Source organism: Thunnus thynnus, chromosome 1 (genome assembly GCF_963924715.1).
Source record: "Thunnus thynnus chromosome 1, fThuThy2.1, whole genome shotgun sequence".
NCBI classification, from domain to species: Eukaryota; Metazoa; Chordata; class Actinopteri; order Scombriformes; family Scombridae; genus Thunnus; species Thunnus thynnus.
In genome coordinates, this window is record NC_089517.1 from 26,045,789 (window position 1) to 26,067,834 (window position 22,046).

Consider the following 22,046-nt stretch of genomic DNA (forward strand, 5'->3'; position numbering starts at 1 on the left):
AAACAGAAAAGTTATAGTCCAGAAAACCATGGGTGGCTTTCAGATTACATCATTTGATGCATCAATCTTTCTCATCTAGCTGTCAGCAAGAAAGCAAATAGACATATTCCCAAAAATGTTCATTTCTTTCATATCTCTATGTCCACCTGCATATTAACACCATACCAAACACAGCATGCCAAGTGCCACCTCTGCATCCACTCCTATAAAAAAAAATGTGTGTTTTTCCTTCATGTAAGCACAGCCAGCTTTAAAAACAGCCCTGTAGGGTCAAGGAAAGCTCAGGAATGCATGGCAGTCCAAAGCAGGCAGGGATGCCAGGTTGTTAAGGAGTGTTCACCTGCTCCCACAGCTGCATGAAAGTAAAAGGCTTGGCAGCACAGTTCACAAAACTCCAATCACAGAACAAGCTGCACTTGACATTGGGGAAAACAGATCAAAAACAAAAATCCCATTCCCCCATCTGCCACTTGTAACTGGCATTTAAATCCATCGTCCTAGCAGCGAATGTTGCCAATTCAAAATCAGCACTGAGTCTCTCCATGAACATTCGTTTAAGAGTGGCCAGCAATAAATTTCCCACCTGGTGTTTGCCTACCAGCCTTACAAACAGAGATAATCCTCCAGCTAATAGAGAGGACGCCTGACTTCAACAGCATAAGTAACAAACGAGGAACTCAGTCCTTAAAAGGGAGACATCGTTCAATAGTGTTGTCAAGGAGGTGGAGGAGTAGGTGGGGTTGTCCCCAGGCCCCCAAAGTAATTTCCCTGAGGGTGTGCTCTGCTCTGGGGAGATAACCCAACTGAGGACAAGGCTGGCATTCTACACCGAGTCCAAAAGACAAAACGCCCGAGTCCATCTAAAGAGAGGAATCTGACAATGCAGCATTTGTCTCATTGCCAACTGGAGAACAAGCTCCCCATAGACACGTCAATATGAAACACTGTGCACACACAAACTTAAAGTTCAGAAGATTACTATAAACAATCTTGTTTTAAATTGGCAAAGCATAAAATACTGACATTGGATTATCTCAATTAAATTCCAACTGGGAACAGAAGAGATTATGCGACTGTTTGCAAACAGCAGCCTTGGAAAATAAGCATATAGTGCTTATGAATCATCACATCCCATGCTTTTCATTAATCCCACACAAAGCAATGCGTCAACAAGCTGAAGGTAAGTCCTTGTGCATCCAGTTCATGTAGAGTGCATTCACTGAGCAGTATAATTCAGCTGCAAACTGCACACCCATGGTGATTATACAAAGCTGACAACCAAATGTGAGCATTGCAACTCATGACTTAGCACCGCCTCCACGACTGCCTTCCACCACCCAAACGACAACTATACTCCTGATCAACCTAAGCCTTGTTAATGAGTTAATTAAACGTGTTCTCCACAGACAGACGGTCTCATTTTAGTTTTCTAAAATCTCCTCAGCGATTCAAGTCTCTCCTATTGGAAACATATTGAAACAACGTGTGTCATCGGAGATACAGGGGCACTCCTCATTTACTATTGTTTTCAAATGCAGATTATAAAAATCAAACACCTTAAACTGAAAAATTAAGAATTACACAAGTACCTCCTTGAACAACTTAACAGCCATCTGACAGCTTGCTTCTAGGAAAGTTACGAAAGCTTAAATGAGAATCAAACAACCAAGACACACTTACTACTACTCCTAAACTACGAGTCATGCCAGAAGACAGGCAGGCTGCAGCAGGTGGATGGCCTCGCTCCAAAAGTCTCCACCCAGCTCATAAGTCTACTGACAGCAACCACCAGACTGGAAGTCATTGTGAAGCAGCTAATGTAACCACTGTATGCTTGTGGCTAGTTGCATTAGTGCACACTGCCCGTAGCACAGCGCACAAATAAAAGGCTATTTTCAGCCACTTGATTAACACTGAGCCTTCCATATGTAATGTAAGCCAGCTGCCATGCTCATAACGCACAAAAAAGGAGCAATGTTTACAGCTCTGCATAGCAGAGTGCACTCTGCTTGAGTGGTGTTTCATCTTCCTTCTTTCTGTCCCCGTTTTCTACTCTGAGAGGCCTGGCAGCACTCCCATGTACTCTCCCTTCACTAATAAACAAAGAATGGTTTCCCTTATATAGCTTTATTCACTCTTCAACCTCCACAAGCAATATCAGAGGCTTGCAGCAGGGTGGTGGGAGAGGGGCGGCTGGGGGGGGGTGGGGGGGGGGGGTACAAGCAGGTCTGTTCCAGACAGAAAGGTTTCGGCCAAGGGCAAGGAGCACTGACAGTATGATTGTGTAACAGTCATACATTAACAGCTACTTAAAGTGCTATTTCTGGTGCCATCCATCTGCAGAATTTTGCAGTGTCAGGTTTTTATGCTTGAGAGGGAGACACATAAAACATAAAGCTATATGAAATAAGCAAAGCATCACAAGGTCAAGAAAAGTAAAGAAACGTTTTCTTATAGAGAGTAAAAAAGGAAGGAGAACTTACTGAACTAATTGCTCTTTTCATATAGTATCACAGGAGGAATGAGAGATGACACTCATCTTGCCATTTTGCCAAGTGTGTTAAACACTTTCACCTGCTTGTGGTCAGATGTCACTATGTGTGATGGAGCCATATTTGTCAACATGGATTTTGCAGTCTATGACAAAATCATCTGGGGGGGGAAAAAAACAAACAAACAAATGAAGCACAAATGGAAACGGATGCAAAGTACAGCTAGCAAGCATCTGTCAGATCTGTCGAGTCAGATCTGTTACGGGCTTAAAGCAGACACTGACATCTGGCTGAACCGTCTCATCAGAGAACAATATACTTTATACATATAATTTTAGCTAATCATTTTCAGTTATCACGCAAAACTATCACCTGTTGCAGGGCCTCTCTGTGTGGAGTTTGCATGTTCTCCCCGTGCTTGCGTGGGTTTCCTTCGGGGGCTCCGGTTTCCTCAACCATCAAAAACATGTATATTAGGTTAATTCTCCTGTCAGTCTCCCTGACCAAGTCACTAGCCTAGAGCTGGAGTGGGTCCCCGGACACCGCCCAATGACTGCCCACTGCTTCTCAGGGACAGGTTAAATGCAAAGATCAAATGTCACCATGTTGTACTGTGTTCATGATTGTATGTATGTATTGTTCCTGGGAGTTTAAAAATCTTTAAGAATCTTGCAGTTGTAGGTAATGTCTGACAGAAAGATTTGAAGCTGAATTAGCTTAACATCTATGCATGCAATGTATGCATGTATATGCAACGATTATTTTCATTATTGATTCATCTGCTGGTAATTTCCTCAATAAATACATTAATTTGTTTGGTTGGTAAATCAGAAAATAATGATAAAATGCCAATTACAAGTCCCCAAAGTCCAAGATGATGTCTTCAAATATCTTGTTTTGTCCAACCAATTGTAGAAATTGTTTCAGCTCCACCAATTTTGCACTTTAAGATCAGTTTTCTAGTCATAGACAATAATACACAGCCTGTGAAGAGTTGTATAATAATATACTCCGTGGCTCTGGAGAGAACTTTTCATAGTCTGAGAAAATAACTTACCAATAATAAATGATAATAATAATAATAATAATAATAATAATGCCAGCCTGGGCTTTGAGACTGCATGTTTCTAATGGAGAGCCTCTCCTCAAAGTGGTGGTTGGGCATTTGAGAGACAATGGTGTATACCAGGCAGGGAGGATTGAACATTTTGGCTTTTGCTGCTTAGAGTTTAACCTTTTTTTTTTTTTTTTTTTTTTTAAATCTGTCTCTTAGAAGTCAATATTAAAATATGTGAAGTATTCCTTTAAGTCTTGTCTGCATTGTGATTAGTTTACTAAAAGAAATAAGTAACACTCATTATTTTTAGCTGAAAATGTACAGTACCACCTGAACACAGTATGGTAAGCTCATTTGTTTTTTAGCCAAATTCTTTGGTTATATATCTGCCAATGGCCATAGTCAAACAACATTACACATTTAAGCCATTGTTTTAGGCACTGGTACTTGTCACTTTGTTAAGTTTTGACATTTCATGGTGTAAATATTAAACCAAGTACATCAAGCTATTAACTGATAATTGACTAAGGTCAACCCCATCCAGCATACATTGCACCAAATGCCAAGCGTACAGAAATACACATTTCATAATGGCAACTGAATGCAAAATGATCCTACAAGACTAAATGATATAAGTGCGAAACTTGAACTCAAACAAGCTGTCCATCACCCTCACATCTCTGGAGCATTTCATCCTTTCTATTCTGCAACACTGGGGACCATTTCAGCCCCCCTGCCAGGAGGGTGGCCTTATACAGTGGGGTTACTCTCCATACAAGTTGGCGGCCAAACATTTGGAGCAAGAATTTATCCTTATGGGAAAACCAAGAATAGATGCCCCACAGGCTGCAGGAGGGCTGAGGAGCAAGTGAAGGGGGTGGGTTACATTTTCAGCACTCCCAGAATGTTCACTCACCCCTGCTCGACAAAGCTCCGAGCTGCTCCGCACTCACTTCCAGGGGAATTCCAGCACAGGATTATTTTCCACAAACCACAACGTCATAGGGACAAAAATAATTTGATGAGTGCTACAAATGTTGAAATTTGTCAACAAACAACAAACATGTTCAGTAATGAGAGTACCATTTGTTCATGACTTTGGGACTTGATATAGTTACAGCCAACTGCTGAGGGATCTTCAAGGCAGCAGATGCAGTCATGCTTGCTCTCATCTTTAAAATGAAAAGGATGGGCCATCTACTTTTTTTTTTTTTTTTTTGTTACCATCTCATTTGGTCCTCTCGCACTGTGATTGATATCTACTGTTTACATATGATCTTATACAGGTGCATAATGCATGGTAAGACTACACACTTCAATAAAAAGTCAACTTGCAAAAGAAATGAGCCTCTAAACATACATAAAATTTCTCATCAGCACACAAACACACTGTCGATATGTTACAGAAGTTACAAGTAGAATCTAGAGCACTTGTTGAGAGAGTGCTACATGATTCACTTCCTCACTGCAGACTTTCTGACTCAGTCTGGCAATGCAAACCAGCAATCTCCATGTAACAGGCATGCTTCTGTAACCTGTAGGCAACTACTGTATTTTGTGGTTACTTTGGCAAGATCAAATAGCTCCCGAGAAGTAGTAGGAGTAGGGTAGGTGGCAAAGGAATTTTACAGCCTGCGGCAAAATAAGGATTAATAAGGGATTCCATGTAAAATGTGAAAAATACAGGGTGTCATATAGTGACATGGTTCACAAGGGTGTTTGGCCTACACGTGGTTCTGTACAAGACGGCCAATCTACACTCTGTTTGCAGTGCGGTGTGCTTATGTACTGGCAGCAGCAGACACCTGATTAGGTTACATTTCTGCCCTGGTGACTAAGAGGCATGAGCCTTGAGGTTGCAACCATGGCAGCAGGGATTTCTGCCAGAGATGCAGTCCAGTAATAGCTGAAGAGCTCAGCTGCAACCTGAAACACATTTCAGAGCAGGTCCACTCTCTGCCGGGGGACGAGATGACGATTCGCTTTTGGCCAAAACCCCCTGAAATTACAAGCTGAGGTTTTAAAGTGAAATTGGATTTGATCAATTTTACGGATATTTGTGTGACTCAAAGAATCATTTTATTATGTTAATAATAAGCTCAGATCACAACTCACTAATGCTGTATTTTACAGTGGTTCCACAGGAAAAAGACAAAACAATTAAACAGTTTCATCACTCACATTTTGACCGTTTATCAAAGGTGAACAAAATCAGCAAGAAAAAGAGTATTTGAGAGTTTTAGTGCAATATTAGCATAATCGTAAAAAAACTATCACTGAACCAAAGGAAAGAGAGACCAATTATGCATAATTAATAAAATTACCTGAACAAGAAAGGAGACTAAAGTCCAAGGGCAATTTTAACATCAACAGCAGACAATTAAACAATGTTTGTGTTTACATATTTATAGCCAAACAGCTGTAAGAGACCCCGTGACAAACAGTTCGGGAAAGCTAATAAAGAAGACACTTAAATTCAGAAATAGCTGGTGTTCATTTCAATGTGCCAAACTTAACCAGGGGGACTTTACCTCATTTCACCACAGGGATCTTTCAATTTTCATTTGACCATCTGATCAACACTTTACTCACACACTGCATTTAAAACTCTTATGTCACATAATATAAGCTTGAGTGTCCTCAACAGCGTTCAACTGGGTGGCAAGATTCTCAGCTCCTATGTCACCACATGACAGGGTAACTCATGAGGGTCGCTTATACAAGCTACTTAAAACTATGAAATATAAATACGCAAAAACTACACACAGATCTCAATCTATCAAAATTATTATGAATGCGCTCCATGTCCACCTTAATTTTGCATTTCATCGTACTGGGGTACCAGTTCAAATGAACAACTCTGTTCAAAACGTCTACCAAGTTGTAGGCAGCATGAGTTTTCATCCCCGCCGGTCACTATGACAACCACATTGGCTACTGCTGCTCAAGACTGCTCAGCCTGACAAAAAAAATTTGTATTTTTAAACTAGACTGGGGGGTCCGCAGACTTACATCTCAGCATGTAGTACCACATATGGAGACTGCTGCAAGGTGCTGGTTGCTCAGACAGACTGCTCCTCCTGAAACATACTTCATGTTTAATTATAGACTGACAAAAAAAAAAACCCTGCAAATGTTTCCTATCCGCGAGTCATGCAGAGTATTTAAAAGCAATTAGCAAAGGCCACTTGTGCAGAAATTGTTGTTCGTCTTATTGGCAAGGAACCATTGTACTGGCTTATTTCTGATACAATTTACATTGGATGGTGGATTGAGTGGGAGGTGGACAAACAAGAACTCAGTAGGAGGTGGAGAAAAACAGAAAATAGATGGGATGTGTCAACGAGGCAGCTTCTGCTTGATACATCCAACAATGACCAGCATCCAGAATGTAAACATCATAACTTTGGTTGCATACTTCAGTGCTGATGGGCTGGATGGACAGACTCTTGTCAGTCTAAACAGCTGCCAACATTCAAACTTGTACATTAGTCTACACATGGCTAGTTATTTCATTGTCATTGACCTTTAGAAAATGTAAATTTGGCTCAAACCTGTGACAGTTGAAAGTTTCGTGAGCTGGTTGCGTGTTGCCAATTATAATTCTCCAATATGAGATTGGAGCTAGGACAACGGAGCATGGAAAGGGATACAAGGCTTTCTCTGTCTGGAACTATTAAATACTAAGTGAGTACTGTACACTTAGAAGGGCCAGACACAGGGGCCCCTTTTTCTAGAGGAAGCCTTGCTTGGAATCTTGTGATTTGACTCTTATGTTTAAGGTTACGCATGCCTTGGCTCGGTCACAACCAAGTGTGAAATTCTGTGATATTGTTAACTTGAACTAGGCCAGACATTCCTCAGCCTCCATTCAGACCTTTTTCCCCCCCTTCACACTGCAGAACTCTACACATGCTCATCACCGCACCATTCCCAAAATCTGTGTTGGCTGCATTAAACCGCAAAAACTAGAGAGCCACTCAAATGTAACAGAAAACTTTAAGTGTATGTGGGCTTGACAGCAGGGCTGCAACTAACGATTATTTTCACTACTGATTCGTCTGTCATTTAATTGATTAGTTGTTTGGTCTATAAAATATCGGAAACTGGTGACAAATGTCAATCACTCTTTCCCAGAGCCTGAGATGACCTCCTCAAATGTCTTGTTTTGTACAGACATTCATTTAATAGTTTTCGTCTAATTGATTAATCGACTAATCATTGCAGCTCTACTTGACAGTAAAGGTTGCCTTAATCTGTTGACCACTGAGAATCAAGATTTAGTCACTTCGTTGCTAAGTGTGGCAGAAAAAAGGCAATCGACAACTCAAAGGTTATCACAGGATCACAGTTATCACAAGGCTGCAGTTACGATACTAAGAATGCCAACACAAAGCAAAGGTGACAGAACTTAGGGCTTTTGTTAAAATATGGAAAATTTTACCATCAGCCCTGCATACCACACATTTACTCCATAATCATCAATCGCCAATTATTTTGATAATCAGTTAATCGTTCTTAGTTCCCAAATTATCTGGTTCCAGCTTCTTAAATGTGAATATTTTCTGGTTTCTTTAGTCTTCTATGACTCTATAAGTAAACTGAATATCTTTAGGTTGTGGACTGTTGGTTGGGACAAAACAAGATATTTTAGGTTGCATCTTGGGCTTAAGGAAACCGTGATCGACATTTTTCACCATTTTTGGACCAAACAACCCTTCGTTCAATTGAGAAAATAATAGACAGATTGATCGAAAGTTAAAATAATCATTAGCTGAAGCCCTATACTCCATCATTGAGAAGACAGGTTATCTTATCCTAGGGGGCCCATCCTGGTTACCGTGCGAGGCATCTGGATTCGCAATATCACGACATCACGATATCACGTGAAAATCCATCTAATCAGGCTTCAAGTTATGCAATTGTGTCCGAACTACCAATCAGTGTTCTATGAGGATCTTGCATGATCTCACGAATCCAGCTGCCTCACAAGGTAAGACGATGATTGACAGATGGTTCATCCAACCACCTGCCAAGTATGCTTTGAAAGTGACTGCCCTTTTCCAAACAGTTTCCCAGGACAACTTCTCAAATGGTTCTGTCTAACAAGCCATCTCACACGTCACATTAACATCATGGATACACAAGGTTAAAATTCATAGAGGACAGAGTGCTTCAAAATATAGGCTAAATACAGTAAATCAGGATATCCTGGCTAAATATTCAATGCTCCATTCACTGCGGAGACTGACTGACAAACCAAAGCATGTGATCATGTCCGCATAAAGTCATTATTCAGCCTTTTAATGTTTACCCTACTAATTAATGCGCAGAGCAAGCATGAAATCTAAATGTAAATAATGATCATCTCTAACTGCATTATCACATCAGACCAACATCACTCAAACAAACAGCTAAAAATGATGGCAATTATTTTTGCCAGATTTTGGCAACCGGGCACTGATGCCTGGTTACCAACCTGGCAACCCATTTGTTTCAGGCCCTGAGATCCATGAAAAAATACAGAATTAATTCCAGGTGATCAACTGAGAGCTGCGCTAGGAAACAAGCAGAAGAGAAACTGACTTTTCACATTTATTGCTGCATTAACTGCAGACAGATTAAGGTTATTTCAGTACAACTGTGGAACTAGTGTCTGTAATTTTGCAAATACTCTCTCAAACGTTTAACATGTGTTATTTTACCAGGCTTCCTCTGCACAGTTTGAATTGTATCCCTCCAGTCGAATGGAAAAAGCCTTTTGTCATCACAACAGGTTCCATGTAAAAAGAAGACATACAGTTTACAAGCTCGGTGTTTCCTTTCATTTACAGCAGCCCTCACTGTCTCTTGCAGGAAATGATATGAATTACACTTGCTGTACATCACTACTATGACTGGTGATGGTAGTGATGATGGTACTGACACTTCTCCCTGTATCCTGTTTTTTTCTTCCTAACAGACCACAGCAGAGCTACCTGGCTAAGCATGACATGACAACAACAAACTCCTGGCTCCCCCTCACATGTCCTCTTGTGATTAAAGTCTCATTATGGGTTGCTCATTACTTCCTCTCTGTGGTCACCGGTGACAGTCGAGGCCTGTTTTCATGCAGAACAAAATGGACAAATCAATAAATTAGCCATATGCTGCTGATGAGTAGCCCTTGCACTACCGGATGAGATGGCCATGAGCCAGAAGCACATTGCCATCGAAAGTTAGTCCCCTAAGGATACAAACCAAGCTGCATGACTATCAGAATATGTCAGAGCTATGTGCTACCGAGTTCTGTTAAAACAGTCATTTAAAGATAGATATTTCTCCCTCACATGCAAGGCGTAAGTTAATTAGGAGTAGAATCATCATTTCATGAATAACTGATTTACAACACTCCTCCTCTCATTCCACTGATTTGAGCACTAAATATCAGGAGCTGCTAAAACATTAAAGGAGAGTATTTGTTGATCACTCTGCTTTGAGAAAATGAGGTCCCAAACTCTAACAGCATGATTGACGTTTAAATGCGTTCTCTAAAAAAGGTCAGTGCAGTTGCTAATATAATGAAAAAGCTTTTGATTGGTGCTTTTATGTCAGGAAAGCCAGATAGAGTTTGGTCAGTTTAATAAATGATCGGCGCCCGTCGCCGGGTGGCAGAGCTGCATACTAAACACTAGCGGCAGCAGCTGATACTAACAGTTAACTATGAGGCTGGAGGAGAGAATGACATTTTCACAGAGATGAAACAGAAGCGTAACTGATCAGCACCGAAGAAAAAGGGGGACCTGGCTCATTAAGACAAGATCTGCCATTTTGAAAGGACAGGTTTTAACATGGGGCAACTTGAGGAGATACGGTGACATTCTCTTTTCTTCACACCTTTATTAAATATAGATTTTGTGGGAAGTAGATTTAATAACACTGCCAACTGTTCCCATGAGAAATGCTGCCAAAAATGGATCTCAAACACACACACACACACACACAACACAGACTGATGTCAGGACATAGCTTGAAGATGTGTAAGAAACCAGTCAGAGGAGAGCACTCGCTCCTGAGGCATTACACACACATATTGGAGCCTGCAGCCTATAAGGTCATGTGTCTTTTTCTGACAAGCCAAGGTCTAGGCAGCCAGTAGGGGAGTGGGGAAGAGAGTTAAGGGAAGAGGGGACGATTTACTTTTGCCCATTAAACTGCCAGGGAAACTCAGTTGCACATCAAACATTTCAGACATCTCTTGCTCCATCTGTGCCCCAGCTCATATGAGCCTGTCATGTCAGTCTCCTAAGCAGCTCACAGTCCCACACTAGTGAACTGGAAATTCATTGGCTGTTGACTGATCCACACCTCACTGCTATACTAGTATTGATCCTTGCGCACAAACTTGGGCGCACACACACACACACACACATACACAAGTGATCAGTCAACTCACTGACAAATGAGACACATTATAAATTATTTTCGATGTTCCCTACAGTGATAATAAAAGGCAAGTCATTGCTATTAATTATGCCGGTAGCAGGACATCAGTGCCTCGTGTTTCTATGAAGGGGTGTGGCAGCAGAAGCCGACACAGGCGCACATCCTCACAGTTTCAGAAAACATAACATGCATGCATAGCCGCTGTAGCTGCGGTGAATCCATACATCACATGTGTCGCACTTGACGTTGTTTTTTTTTTTTTTCAACGCTGCTTCTCCTTTACACCTTGACCGTGATGCGATACGCATGGGTGCAGGGAATATGGCAATCACATGCACCGCGACGTGGACAAAATACGCTGGGAATAAACACCCACGGCTGAAAAACACTGGTCCCCCCCACCACCCCCTACTTACCCACCCAGCCACCCCCTTGCAAGCTGTGTGATGAAGCTATGGTGAAGGTATAATGTCTTGATTGGAAAATTCACGACCTGGCTCCACGCGTGCACAGGTGGCCGCCCTTCCATGTGTTTCAGACGCTGCATTCTCGCATCGGGAGAGGGAAGAAAAATAAAAAGTTGGAAACAATCCCTTGTGGCATAATATAGTGGCAGCTTGACTGAGGGGGTAACTTAACATGGCGGAGGCTGGTTTAGCCTGACCAGTGCAATCTAACTTGCAGCCTCCTCCGTGAACTCTCCATGCCTCTTTGACTCTGCACACCCACATACACATACAACTACAGCCTCAGGCTCAATCCTGCAGCTTCAAAAACAACAGCTTTGCCAAAGAGGGAAGAATAAAGAAGATCCTCACCAGGCGACCCATGCGACCCCCTCCAACCCCCCTGCAGCAGCAGCCCTGTGGTCTCTAAAGTCGCCACAAACCAACCAACCGATGTCAGAGTCGACAATTAAAAGGCTCCACAAGTTTTGTCGATTGAAAGGCGCATCGCAGCCTCCGAGGCACAACTTAACAGCGATCCATTCAAAAAGCAGACCGGAGGTGCTGAAATGCGGTGCAGCCACAGAGAGGCTGGGACACACACACACACACATAACACATACGCGCGCGCACACGCACAAACACATATACACACGCACGCGCGCACATACACACACGCAGCGTGCAGTTTTAATATAAAGCTTGGTCGGAGAGAAGGTCAGACAGATTTCTAGTGGCTGCTGCGGGGGGGAGATGAGCAGCAGAATAAGCCGATTACAGGGTTGTACACCTACCTTCAGGTCCTCTACTGGGGCATTTCAAGCAGTCAACCCGGAGAAGATGCACATTTGCCGACAGTCAGTAAAAAAAAATATCCTCCGCGTTGAGGGAAATTTCCAAGTGGCTGGACAGTGTGAGCAGCGGCAGCAGCAGCAGCGGCGGCTCTCTCGCTCTGTGTGTGTGTGCGTGTGTGTGTGTGTGTGTGTGTGTAAATGGGGAGGGGGGAGATAATCCTACCGTATGGCCAAAAGGAAATGCGTCATTATTAATGGACCAAGCAAGCGTTTTGTAGTCCATTTTATACACCTACGCTGTCCACTGGGACTACACGTGGGGTTTATATTTTTAAAAAAATCATTTTCTGATGTAGGATGATTTTAAGAGCAAATACCTCACCTTAACAGGTTTTAAGTGGCAGGGATGCATTTTATTTTTTATGTTTTTATTAATAGCACCTGTAGCAGACCATCATGTTAAATATTTGTGATAATGCCCTGTAAGTTTTGTTTCTAAACCAAAAAAAAAAAAACAAAAAGGGGGGGGGGGAATCAAGCTGAATCCCTGTGAAAGGCATCCAAACATGCACGAGCTGCTCAAATATTTGAGAGGAAGTTCAGAAACGTTGATTGTTTGTCTGTAGGCTGGGAGTGACGAGCAGGTGCTCTCTAGCCTTCTTTATGCTTCTCCCTTGCTTTGTCCAACCAACCAACCAGCACCCTCTTAAAGGACAGGCTCACAATTTTCCAAGTCTGTCCTAAAACAATTGTCAGGTGCCCAAATGAATATTGGTATAATTTGTTTTTGCTGTAAACATTCATCCTGTTCAAATTGGCTGTTAAGAGATGCCTTCGTAATCTACTTTCAATGTAAGTAATGAGAGAAGAAATGTATTGAATAGTTGATCGAAGATAATATGAGGTTTCAGCCATCCAAATTAGTCAAGTCAAGTCAATAGCTTTCACAGTTACTGACTTTTTAAGTGCCAAATTCCTTCTTTTTGTTACTATGCTTTTGCAGCTGAACAGGAAAACACTGTCCTTCAAGACATAGAGGGAAATGTTCTTTTTTTTCTCCAAAAGACTAATTGTGGAAGATATCCAGCTAAAGCCTTGTATTATCACCAACTTTAGAATTTTTTTTTTCTCAAAACAAGGACTATGTCCTCCCATAACTCACATTGTGCAATACAAACAACTTTATTAATCCCACAAGAGGCAATTTGTTTGGAGCAGTATGTTGCACACACAACACAATAATATACAAACAAGTATATCATAAGTGCATTTAGAGGGGATCTTCTAATGGCCAATATGAACAGGAGGAATAATTACAGTGAGCAAAACCTTTTTCAATGTTCATATGGGTACCTGACAGTTGTTTTTAAGGACCTTAAAAATTGTGAACCTATGCTTTAATGGGTCTACTCCAGCAATTTAATATTGAAATTTCATAATGACTGGGGATGTGTGAGAGACAGATTTTTTAAAAAGAATCATCAAAATCAAATCAGCAGAGGCTGATATATATATTTTTACTTTTGCTCCCTAGAATGCACAAACTCCAAAAAGTCTGGATCCTACATTTCCCATAATGCACGGACCCTCCCTGCCTGGTAAATGCCCACATCTTTCAAACTCTGCACCCCCAGTTTGTAATGCAGGCTCTGTTCATTTATTTGTAGTCTAGTAGAATCCCAAGCTGATATAATGATGACATCACTATGACCTCATCAGAGTTATTTCCATAACCTTGATAAAACTCCTCCAGAGCCACAGAAGATATTAAACAACTGTTTTTACTGGCTGTGTAGTACTCGGATGAGTAGGACTGACTGAATATTATGTGTGAAATTAGTGGAGTGGCCCTTTAAGGCTAAAATATGTTGACTATAGATCTAGTCTATAGATTGTAGGCTTAAAGGGCTAAAACTTTGACAAATACAAGATATTTGATTTTATAATTCATTTGAGAATTTAATTATGTCATTTTAGCTGGGGTCAGTTTGGTTAAGGCAGGACAAAAATAAAAATTGAGGGATTGGAGGCATTCCCCCTCTCATGCTATAAGTGGATACTGGATCCTTGTTGTCAGGGTACAGTTGGGTGAAATGTGAACCTAAAGGGGGGGGGGTCAAGCTTAAAGATGTTGACCCCAACCGGAGATGGACAATCACAGCTAAATTCCAGACATTCTGATGGAAGCCCCTTGTTACTGTCAGAGCCGTTAACACGTCTGCCTGTCTGCCTCACACTGAGGACGCTGTGCTCCTATAATCCCTACACTTCCACAACCACTTGAGCATATATCAGCAGGTACGTCACATGTCTGAGGGACAAAAAGGCCTTTTAAAAATACGAACACACGTCGTCGTACCAGAACATCTCTGGGGAGACATTTCTGCTTGGGGGCTTATCGTTGTCTGTCCATATATCATAAAAACACTTTGCATCATAATTGAAATTTACAATAATACCCAACTGAACCAGTTTCCATAACATCAGGCTCACAGGAAAAGTTATTATCTTTGAAATAAGATCTCAAAAGATGTTCTTCACTCTGGCAGATTTTCATGTTGACACTTTTTTTGCGGTTTCCTTTCAACAAGCACTCACAGGCATGGAAGAAGGGAAAAAAATCCTTTCAAGTACAGCAGACCTACCATCAACAGTGGAGATGTCAGGTTTTGGCCTGTGTTCAAGATTCATGATCACTGCTGTTTAAATTGTGTCTGTACTGCAAGCATGAGAGGAACAGGAATTCACATAACATTTCAGAAACAAGCTGGTGGACTTATGACTGTTTCCAGTTGATCGGTGACCATGCGCCAAGTCACCTGTACTAATCATAAAGAACAAAAATGTGCATACATGTTTTGCTCTACAGTATTAACCTACAAGTAAGGCACATACACTAAAATCAGACAAATGGCGCCCTCTTGTGGCCAAACATCTGCAGTGCTGGAAAAAATATTTAGAGAAGAAAAAATTGAGTGGCAGTTTCACTCATAATGTTCCATGACATGATGTTTATAAATGTAAATCATACTTAGGTTTAGGTGACAGCTCAGACAAACTATGACATATTTGTCCCATTTCGCTGTGCTTTCTAGTTCAGTGCAGGAAGTCAAATGGCTAGTAAACTTTACAAATTTACAAGGTCCAATTCTTGAGTCTCAAAGTTAAAATAATGGTAAAGTAAATATGAAAAAAAAACATCAAGTATGAAGAATATACAATTTTATTTGAAGCGAAAACAATCTTAATATAAATTCTACATCAGTTGATTGGTAATAATAATAATTATAATATATTTAGTATAAATACATCACTGACAAGCAGATTCATTTCTATAAACATTTACATCAGGAAATAAAAGCAACTGACATTTTTCCATGATGGCAGCCGTACATTATATTTAAATAAAAAGCTCTCACTGGGTGTTTTCCATATTTCCCCAATACTGTGATTTACAATATGTTAGTGCTTTGTACCTATTAGGACTAAGCACTTACACTACAGATAAGCAATTTCAGTCCATAGCTTGGGAAAAAACAAAACATGTTATTTACATTCAAATGATCCCAGTTTCAAATGTTTGAATAGGGGTAAGGTGAATTACACATATCCTAATTGAATCTCCATCCAAACCAGGACTGAGCACAACTGGGTTATTTCATCTTTCATAAAACTATTTGTCTTTTTGTTAAGTCACAGTGCAGGAAAGAATGAATGGAGTAATGACCAGCCAACTACAGTTTTATTGTTTTGAGCAATCAGTGCAAATGGTGCTTGCCATTTCTGCTGAAAAATCACCTGTTTTGTACATTTATAGTGTGGCAACCCAACATCACCCATACAGTAACAAACTCCACAGGCTGCTTTTCCACGTATACACATGCACAACACTTCTACTCCTCTGGCTCTACTATTTTGGGTTTTGGCTCATGTATATGAGATTCCATTCCTGGCAAACTAGTTCTCCTACGTGCAGCGGTTTCAATTTTCTGCACCAGCTCCACATCCCAGGGATGAGTGACGAAGCTGAGCACCTCCCCGTCCTCGACCCCTCCTGCCCTCCCCACCCTCCCTGCCCTGTGGATGTAGTCTGTGTGAGATTCTGGGAAGTCATAGTTGACAACCAAGCGCACCCGGGATGTGTCCAGGCCACGTGAGGCAATATCTGTGCATATCAACACATCTGTCATGCCCCTCTGGAAGGAGCGGAAGATTCCTGCACGCACAGCAGCGGGCATCTCCCCTTGCAGACGTGCGTGCTGTACCCCCATCTCCTCCAGTGAGTACCCCAGCCAGTTGACGGTGGTAGACTTGTTGCAGAACACTACAACAGCACCCCCTCCTTTTTCCTGCTGGAGCAGTTTCAGAGCTTGGTGGAGCTCCAGGACCTTGTCAGTACCCTTCACCTTCAGGAATGTCTGCTTGACATGCGGCATGAGGAAGTGCAGCATCTTGCTCTTGATAACCACCATGCTGCCAAGGTCTGTCACCTGGCTGAGGACTTCCCCGACACCACCAGGGAAGGTGGCCCCCACAACTAGCAGCTGGGCTTTATGGCCAGGGCCCTGTGTTTCCCTGGGATTACTCGCGATGTGGGTTTGGTGCAGGATGCTCTCTAACATGTCAGAAAAGCTGGGGTCAAACATAGTGTCAGCCTCGTCCACCACCAAGAATCTCAGCTCACTCAAGTCCAGGCAGCGTCTCCGCAGGGCCTTGACCAGAGCGCCTGGTGTGGCCACTAAAATGTCCGGGGAACCTCTCTTAAAGACCATCTTAATGTGTCCTACACCTCGTCCACCACCCACAGTGCTCGTCTGCAGGCCAAATGGAGCACACACGGTCCTGGAAACAGCTGCCACTTGCTCAGCTAGCTCTCTGGAGGGAACGAGAACCACAGTGCGAATCTTTGCACTTTCACCGTACATGTCTGATGCCTTTTCTGCCTGTAATTTGTGAACAACAGGCAGGAGGTAACTCAGTGTTTTTCCACTGCCCGTCTCTGCCGCACAAAGAATGTTGTGACCTCTCATAACCTTTGGGATGGTCTGCAGTTGCACAGTAGTGGGTTTAGTAATGTTGATATTGTCCAAAGTCTCCACCAGTTCCTTGCAGATGCGAAGATTATCAAATGTCACCGGCGTTTTCTCATCAGCATCCTTCTTCTGCTCCTCAGCAACGAAAGGTGCAACAGCTTTGAGGTTGTTGATGGTGAAATAGTCGCCGAATGATCTGTTGTGTTTCCATCCTTTCGAGCAGAGAGCGGGCTCCTCGAACTTCCCCAGTATGTATCCGGCAGACTGGTTCAGCTCGGGATTTCTGCTCTGGATCAGGAGTCTTCCAGCTTTGATGGTGTTGATCTTGTTTTTGCCTCTTGTCTGCTTCACGTCCTCAACGCGCTTCTGCATGTACCGAGGAACACGAATAACTGTTGACACTGTTTGACAAAAGCGAGTCTGAATGACAGAGCAGTGGACTCGACAGCAGGCCGACACGTTAATAACACCAGGATAGCAAACCCCGCTTGAGCAGAGAGCTCTGGACGCAACTGAAGCAAAGTGTCCGACCTTCACACACTGCATGTTGCCGCTGGAATAGCCTGCTAGCAGCTGAGCGTTAGCAAGAAGAAAAACGTGAATGAACGACTAAAACATGAAGATGAAACCAGTTGGTAATATTTTACAACAGTCACTCTAAATAGTCTAAAAACAACGTCAATCTGTCAGCACATATCCGCGGAATCGCCATGCTTACTCGGCGAGCGTTGATAACGTCATGGGGCGTGAAGTGATGACGGTTTTAGAAGCGCAGCCTTATTTTTTCCTCCCCAACCCGCATTCTTCGAAGACCCGCCCTACTCTATCTCTGATTGGCTAGTACTCGTCACATTCGTTGGTTGGGTTGGTTAGAGTAAGAATATCAGGGTCAGAGCCAATCAGAGGCAGAGTAGGGCGGGTCTTCACAGAATGCGGGTGGGGAAAAAATTATGCAGAAGCGCAACCTATAGATTTGCGATTATGCCAATATTTTTTTCTTATTCTAGATTAGTTGTGTGGGAGCTGCTTTGCACCATAGTGTGGGATAGTTTCGCTCTTTATCGCTCTTTTCGCTCTTTATTATTATTATATATTTATTCCGCCGTTTTTCGGCGCCTAACTAGTCCTACAAGATTTGTCGTATCAACTTCATTTCAATGTCAAATTGTACATCCCCATAAGGAGATGTATGCTATTACTTTTATCATCTCTGGCGTATTCCGTTGATTTTCATATAATTTTTAAAGCATTAAAATTTATAATGGAAAGTCAATGGGAGCAATGTTTGAAAGCTCATATCTCAAAAACTAAAAGTGCTTAAGTGTTCAAATTTGATTGACAGGTGGCCTATGTGGAAATACTTAACATATTTTAAAATGGGACCTATAGCGCCACCATGTGGTCAGTTATTACATGTTTTACGTTTTGGCTTATAACTCATGAACCGTGAGGCCTATCCAACCATTTTTTGCACAGTGTATTACTTGGATGGTACCAAGTAGACTGATATAGGCCACGCCCATTTGCGCCCAGAAAATTTTTCCGCCATTTTTAATTTTTTCAAAAACACATTTTTTGCTTCTTTTGGCACATTTTTCATCCAATCTTCACCAAACTTGGTAAATGCCATATTTAGATGATACTAAACAGAGCTTATATCTTCATTTTTTGGTATCACTTACCGCTTGTCTGTAATTGGTTACCAAACATTTGAAGGCGTAGCCTGATGCATTTAACGAGCCATAACTCTTCAATGCTGATTCGGATCAACACCAAATTTGAGAATCTTATTCAGTTAATTACAGTGCACCATAACGTAAAATTTGATACAATTCTGTCCACAGGGGGCACTACTGTAATATTATAACATGATATTTCTACAGTTCTGTTGTCTTCAGTGAAATGAAACTTGGTATACAAGTTCTTCATGTCTATGTGCACGACATAGTGAAACATGGTGCCAATAGCCCCACCTTGTGGCCATTACTGTAACACCACCATACTACTTCTTAATTTAATATCTCTTAAATTCAACATTCCATGGTGACCAAATTCAGCAAAATTGTACAGATGGGGATTCTGAACAAGAGTGTGGTATTTATTACAATTGCACCTGTAGTTGGCGCTACAAAAGTTTGAATAATAACTGCCGAAACAGAAATTTACAGCGACAGTAGCAATAACAACAGTGGCAGCAGCCGACAGTGGCAGCAGCCGACAGTGGCAGCAGTTGCGTCTGGCGGTTTGCAGCTCCCACAATTTCTTTAGAAATTATCTAGTTTATTCTACCCTTTCTAAAACACCTTCACCAACACCATCATTTGAACTTTTCCTGATTGAATTTAGAAAGTATTTTGAGTCTATCCAACTTAAAAACAATAAGAAATGTGCACATACAGTCAGTATGCTCCAAGATTTTTTTTTTTAAAGAGATCTGATTTTATTGTCTACTTTTTCTGTTAGGTTGTCTTTATATCTATTTATTTATTATTATTACTCTTATCCTTTGTCCTGTTACCATTTTGACTGTATCAATAAACTGAAAGTGAGGTCATGTCCTTTATGTTATCTTTACTTTGTTATGATGCCTAATTGTTTTCTATTTCTGTCTGTCTTAATGCCGCACATGTTGTATGTGACGCTTTCTATGAATAAAGAGATTAATTCATTTCAAATTTGTCAGCAAATTTAAATTTATACGAGAGTATGAACATATATGTTAACAGAACCAAAATGACAGTTATATAAAGAAAACAGTAAAATGAGACTATACTATGCTTCATTAAATAGAACAAATTAAATACATAGATTGTAATTAAAAGGTTTGGACAGCTGTTTTCTTATTTAATGTTTGCATTTCTTGAAAACATGAAACATTAGTTGAAAAACAATTACATTAACAAAGGTTAAAACATTTCTATATATAAATATCCTTGTTAGGAAAGAAAGGGCTTTAAATATATATATATAAATATATATACAGCATATACACACATATTATTGCATGTGTATTGGTGTGAGCATGAACAGATTTGATGTATCTATGATAATGTGATGTATCAAATTACAGATACAGAGGAGTTTTTTGTCTGTGACCCTGACAGCAGCTAGAATACATTTTGGTCTTTTGAAAAGGAGTGAACAATGTTTGTAAATCTCTCAATCATTTCCTAACTGGCCTGAATTGAAGAACGACAGACCAATTAACCATCTTCAGACAAGTATTGTCTCCATATCTGGGACACTGTCTTTTCTGTATTCAAACTCTTGTACATGATATGCCTGTTCTAACCATGAGTAGTGCTGAGTGAATCAGCACTTCCTGCAGTATAATAATGTCAGAGATTATAATAGATTAGGGAAGGGTGAGAAAGAGTTCATTGACATAACAGTGAGTGTCAATAACTGTCCACATGACTCTGAGCTCTGACCAATCCTCTTCAGCAAAGGCTGAGCCTAAGGCAATGTAATGAATAAAATACACTTGTATTAATCTGAAAATTGTTGCATTGCCAAAGGTATCAGATCAATATGTTGTTTTGTATGCCTGTCCTAGGGGTTCTTAAGGGGTATAATCCAATATTGCTGCTTTGCCTGCTTTGCCACTGGCTGTGTAAACTAATAAAAAGGAGACCAATCTCACCAGGCATGCATCCAGAGGGTCCAAAGGGGGGGACAGAAGTCTGGTATATTATTGATTTCATTCATGTATTTTGGTTCATATATTTTATCTTCCAATCATATTAATTTCTGTAGAGGAAAGTTGTGTTTATACCTGGCATTACAAAAGAAAAATAGCTGTCTGCATCATTGCTGCTGTCAGCATTGATTGTACATCAGCTACTGATGTACAGCCCTTCCCATGTGCTGAATGAATCAGCACGCTGATTGATTTACAGTAGGTTCAGAACATCAGGCACACTTTCACCAATAGACAGTTTGTCACATGTTGGCCAAACCAATGCTGTGGTAGCCTGAATCCCAATGAACTAAGGTCTTAGGTGAATGTTTCTGAGGAAGAAATAAAGAGACAACGGAGCTTGGCGTATGCTGAAAACTGCAGTATATGTAAACCTATTTATTTAATACACATCATATTGGCTAAATTCCCACTGCATATAATGTCCAGACTCTAGGCTTGTGATTGACAGATTGGAGGCAACTGCTGGACTCACTCCATCAGTTTCAGTTTCACAGACTGAACAAAAGAGGGCAGCATAAAACAACAAGGAAACGTTCAAGTCACCTGAAGTCCTGATCAGGGCTTTGACAGCAAGACTTTGTACTTTAAGTCTTTCAAGTCTGCAATATTTCTTTCACATGCCTCCAAAAGAAGTGAAAGTTTTTCTATCATTATTTATTCTATAAACTGTATTCAACATATTTTCACCATTTCATTCTGCTACAATATTAGCAGTCAAAAGTAAACTGCACAAAAGTGAAGATATACACTGGCAAGTAAATTACAGAAATCTTTACATTTTGAATATTGGAGAATTTACATGAATCATAACTGTTGTTCTACAAAACAGTATCATTCTCTCAGTGAGCCTATAATTCCTTATCAGTTGACATTCTGGTACAGGATTGTATGCAATTTGTTACTTGTTGACATTTAGTACAACATTGCGCTTGTTGTCAAGGTGCCGTGTTGCATTTCTGCGGTGTGTGCAAAACCCAATCCTTGAAAGAATGACACCTCTCAAACAGGACCAGTGTGGGGGCAGATGCTGTTCTTTTTTTTCCTTCATAACTTTCTTTACAAGAGCATAATATCACAAACCACATCTACAGCCTCC

General features: G+C 41.1%; 2 protein-coding genes across 4 annotated transcripts in view; both read right to left on the bottom strand.

The window, feature by feature from the left end:
* Nucleotides 1-12,405, bottom strand: part of tln2a (talin 2a) — a 96,277-nt gene extending 83,872 nt beyond the window's left edge. Inside the window, exon 1 of one of the 3 annotated variants that reach the window (XM_067593196.1) lies at nt 12,215-12,405. The gene's annotated coding sequence lies outside the window, so the exon portion shown is untranslated. Of the gene's footprint in view, nt 1-1,680; nt 1,755-11,792; nt 11,955-12,214 lie in introns of those variants that run through there. The other 2 variants (XM_067593206.1, XM_067593215.1) reach the window with 2 other exon arrangements.
* A 3,019-nt stretch (nt 12,406-15,424) lies between these two features.
* On the bottom strand, nt 15,425-18,020 carry ddx28 (DEAD (Asp-Glu-Ala-Asp) box polypeptide 28). The gene has a single exon (XM_067593224.1). The coding sequence runs from the start codon at nt 17,791-17,793 to the stop codon at nt 16,108-16,110; it is 1,686 nt and encodes a 561-aa protein (XP_067449325.1). The 5' UTR covers nt 17,794-18,020; the 3' UTR covers nt 15,425-16,107.
* Between the last annotated feature and the right edge of the window lie 4,026 nt (nt 18,021-22,046).

Bases quoted from the DNA above. Each gene is read 5' to 3' on its own strand.
- ddx28 (XM_067593224.1), bottom strand. From the start codon at position 17,793: ATGCAGTGTGTGAAGGTCGGACACTTTGCTTCAGTTGCGTCCAGAGCT.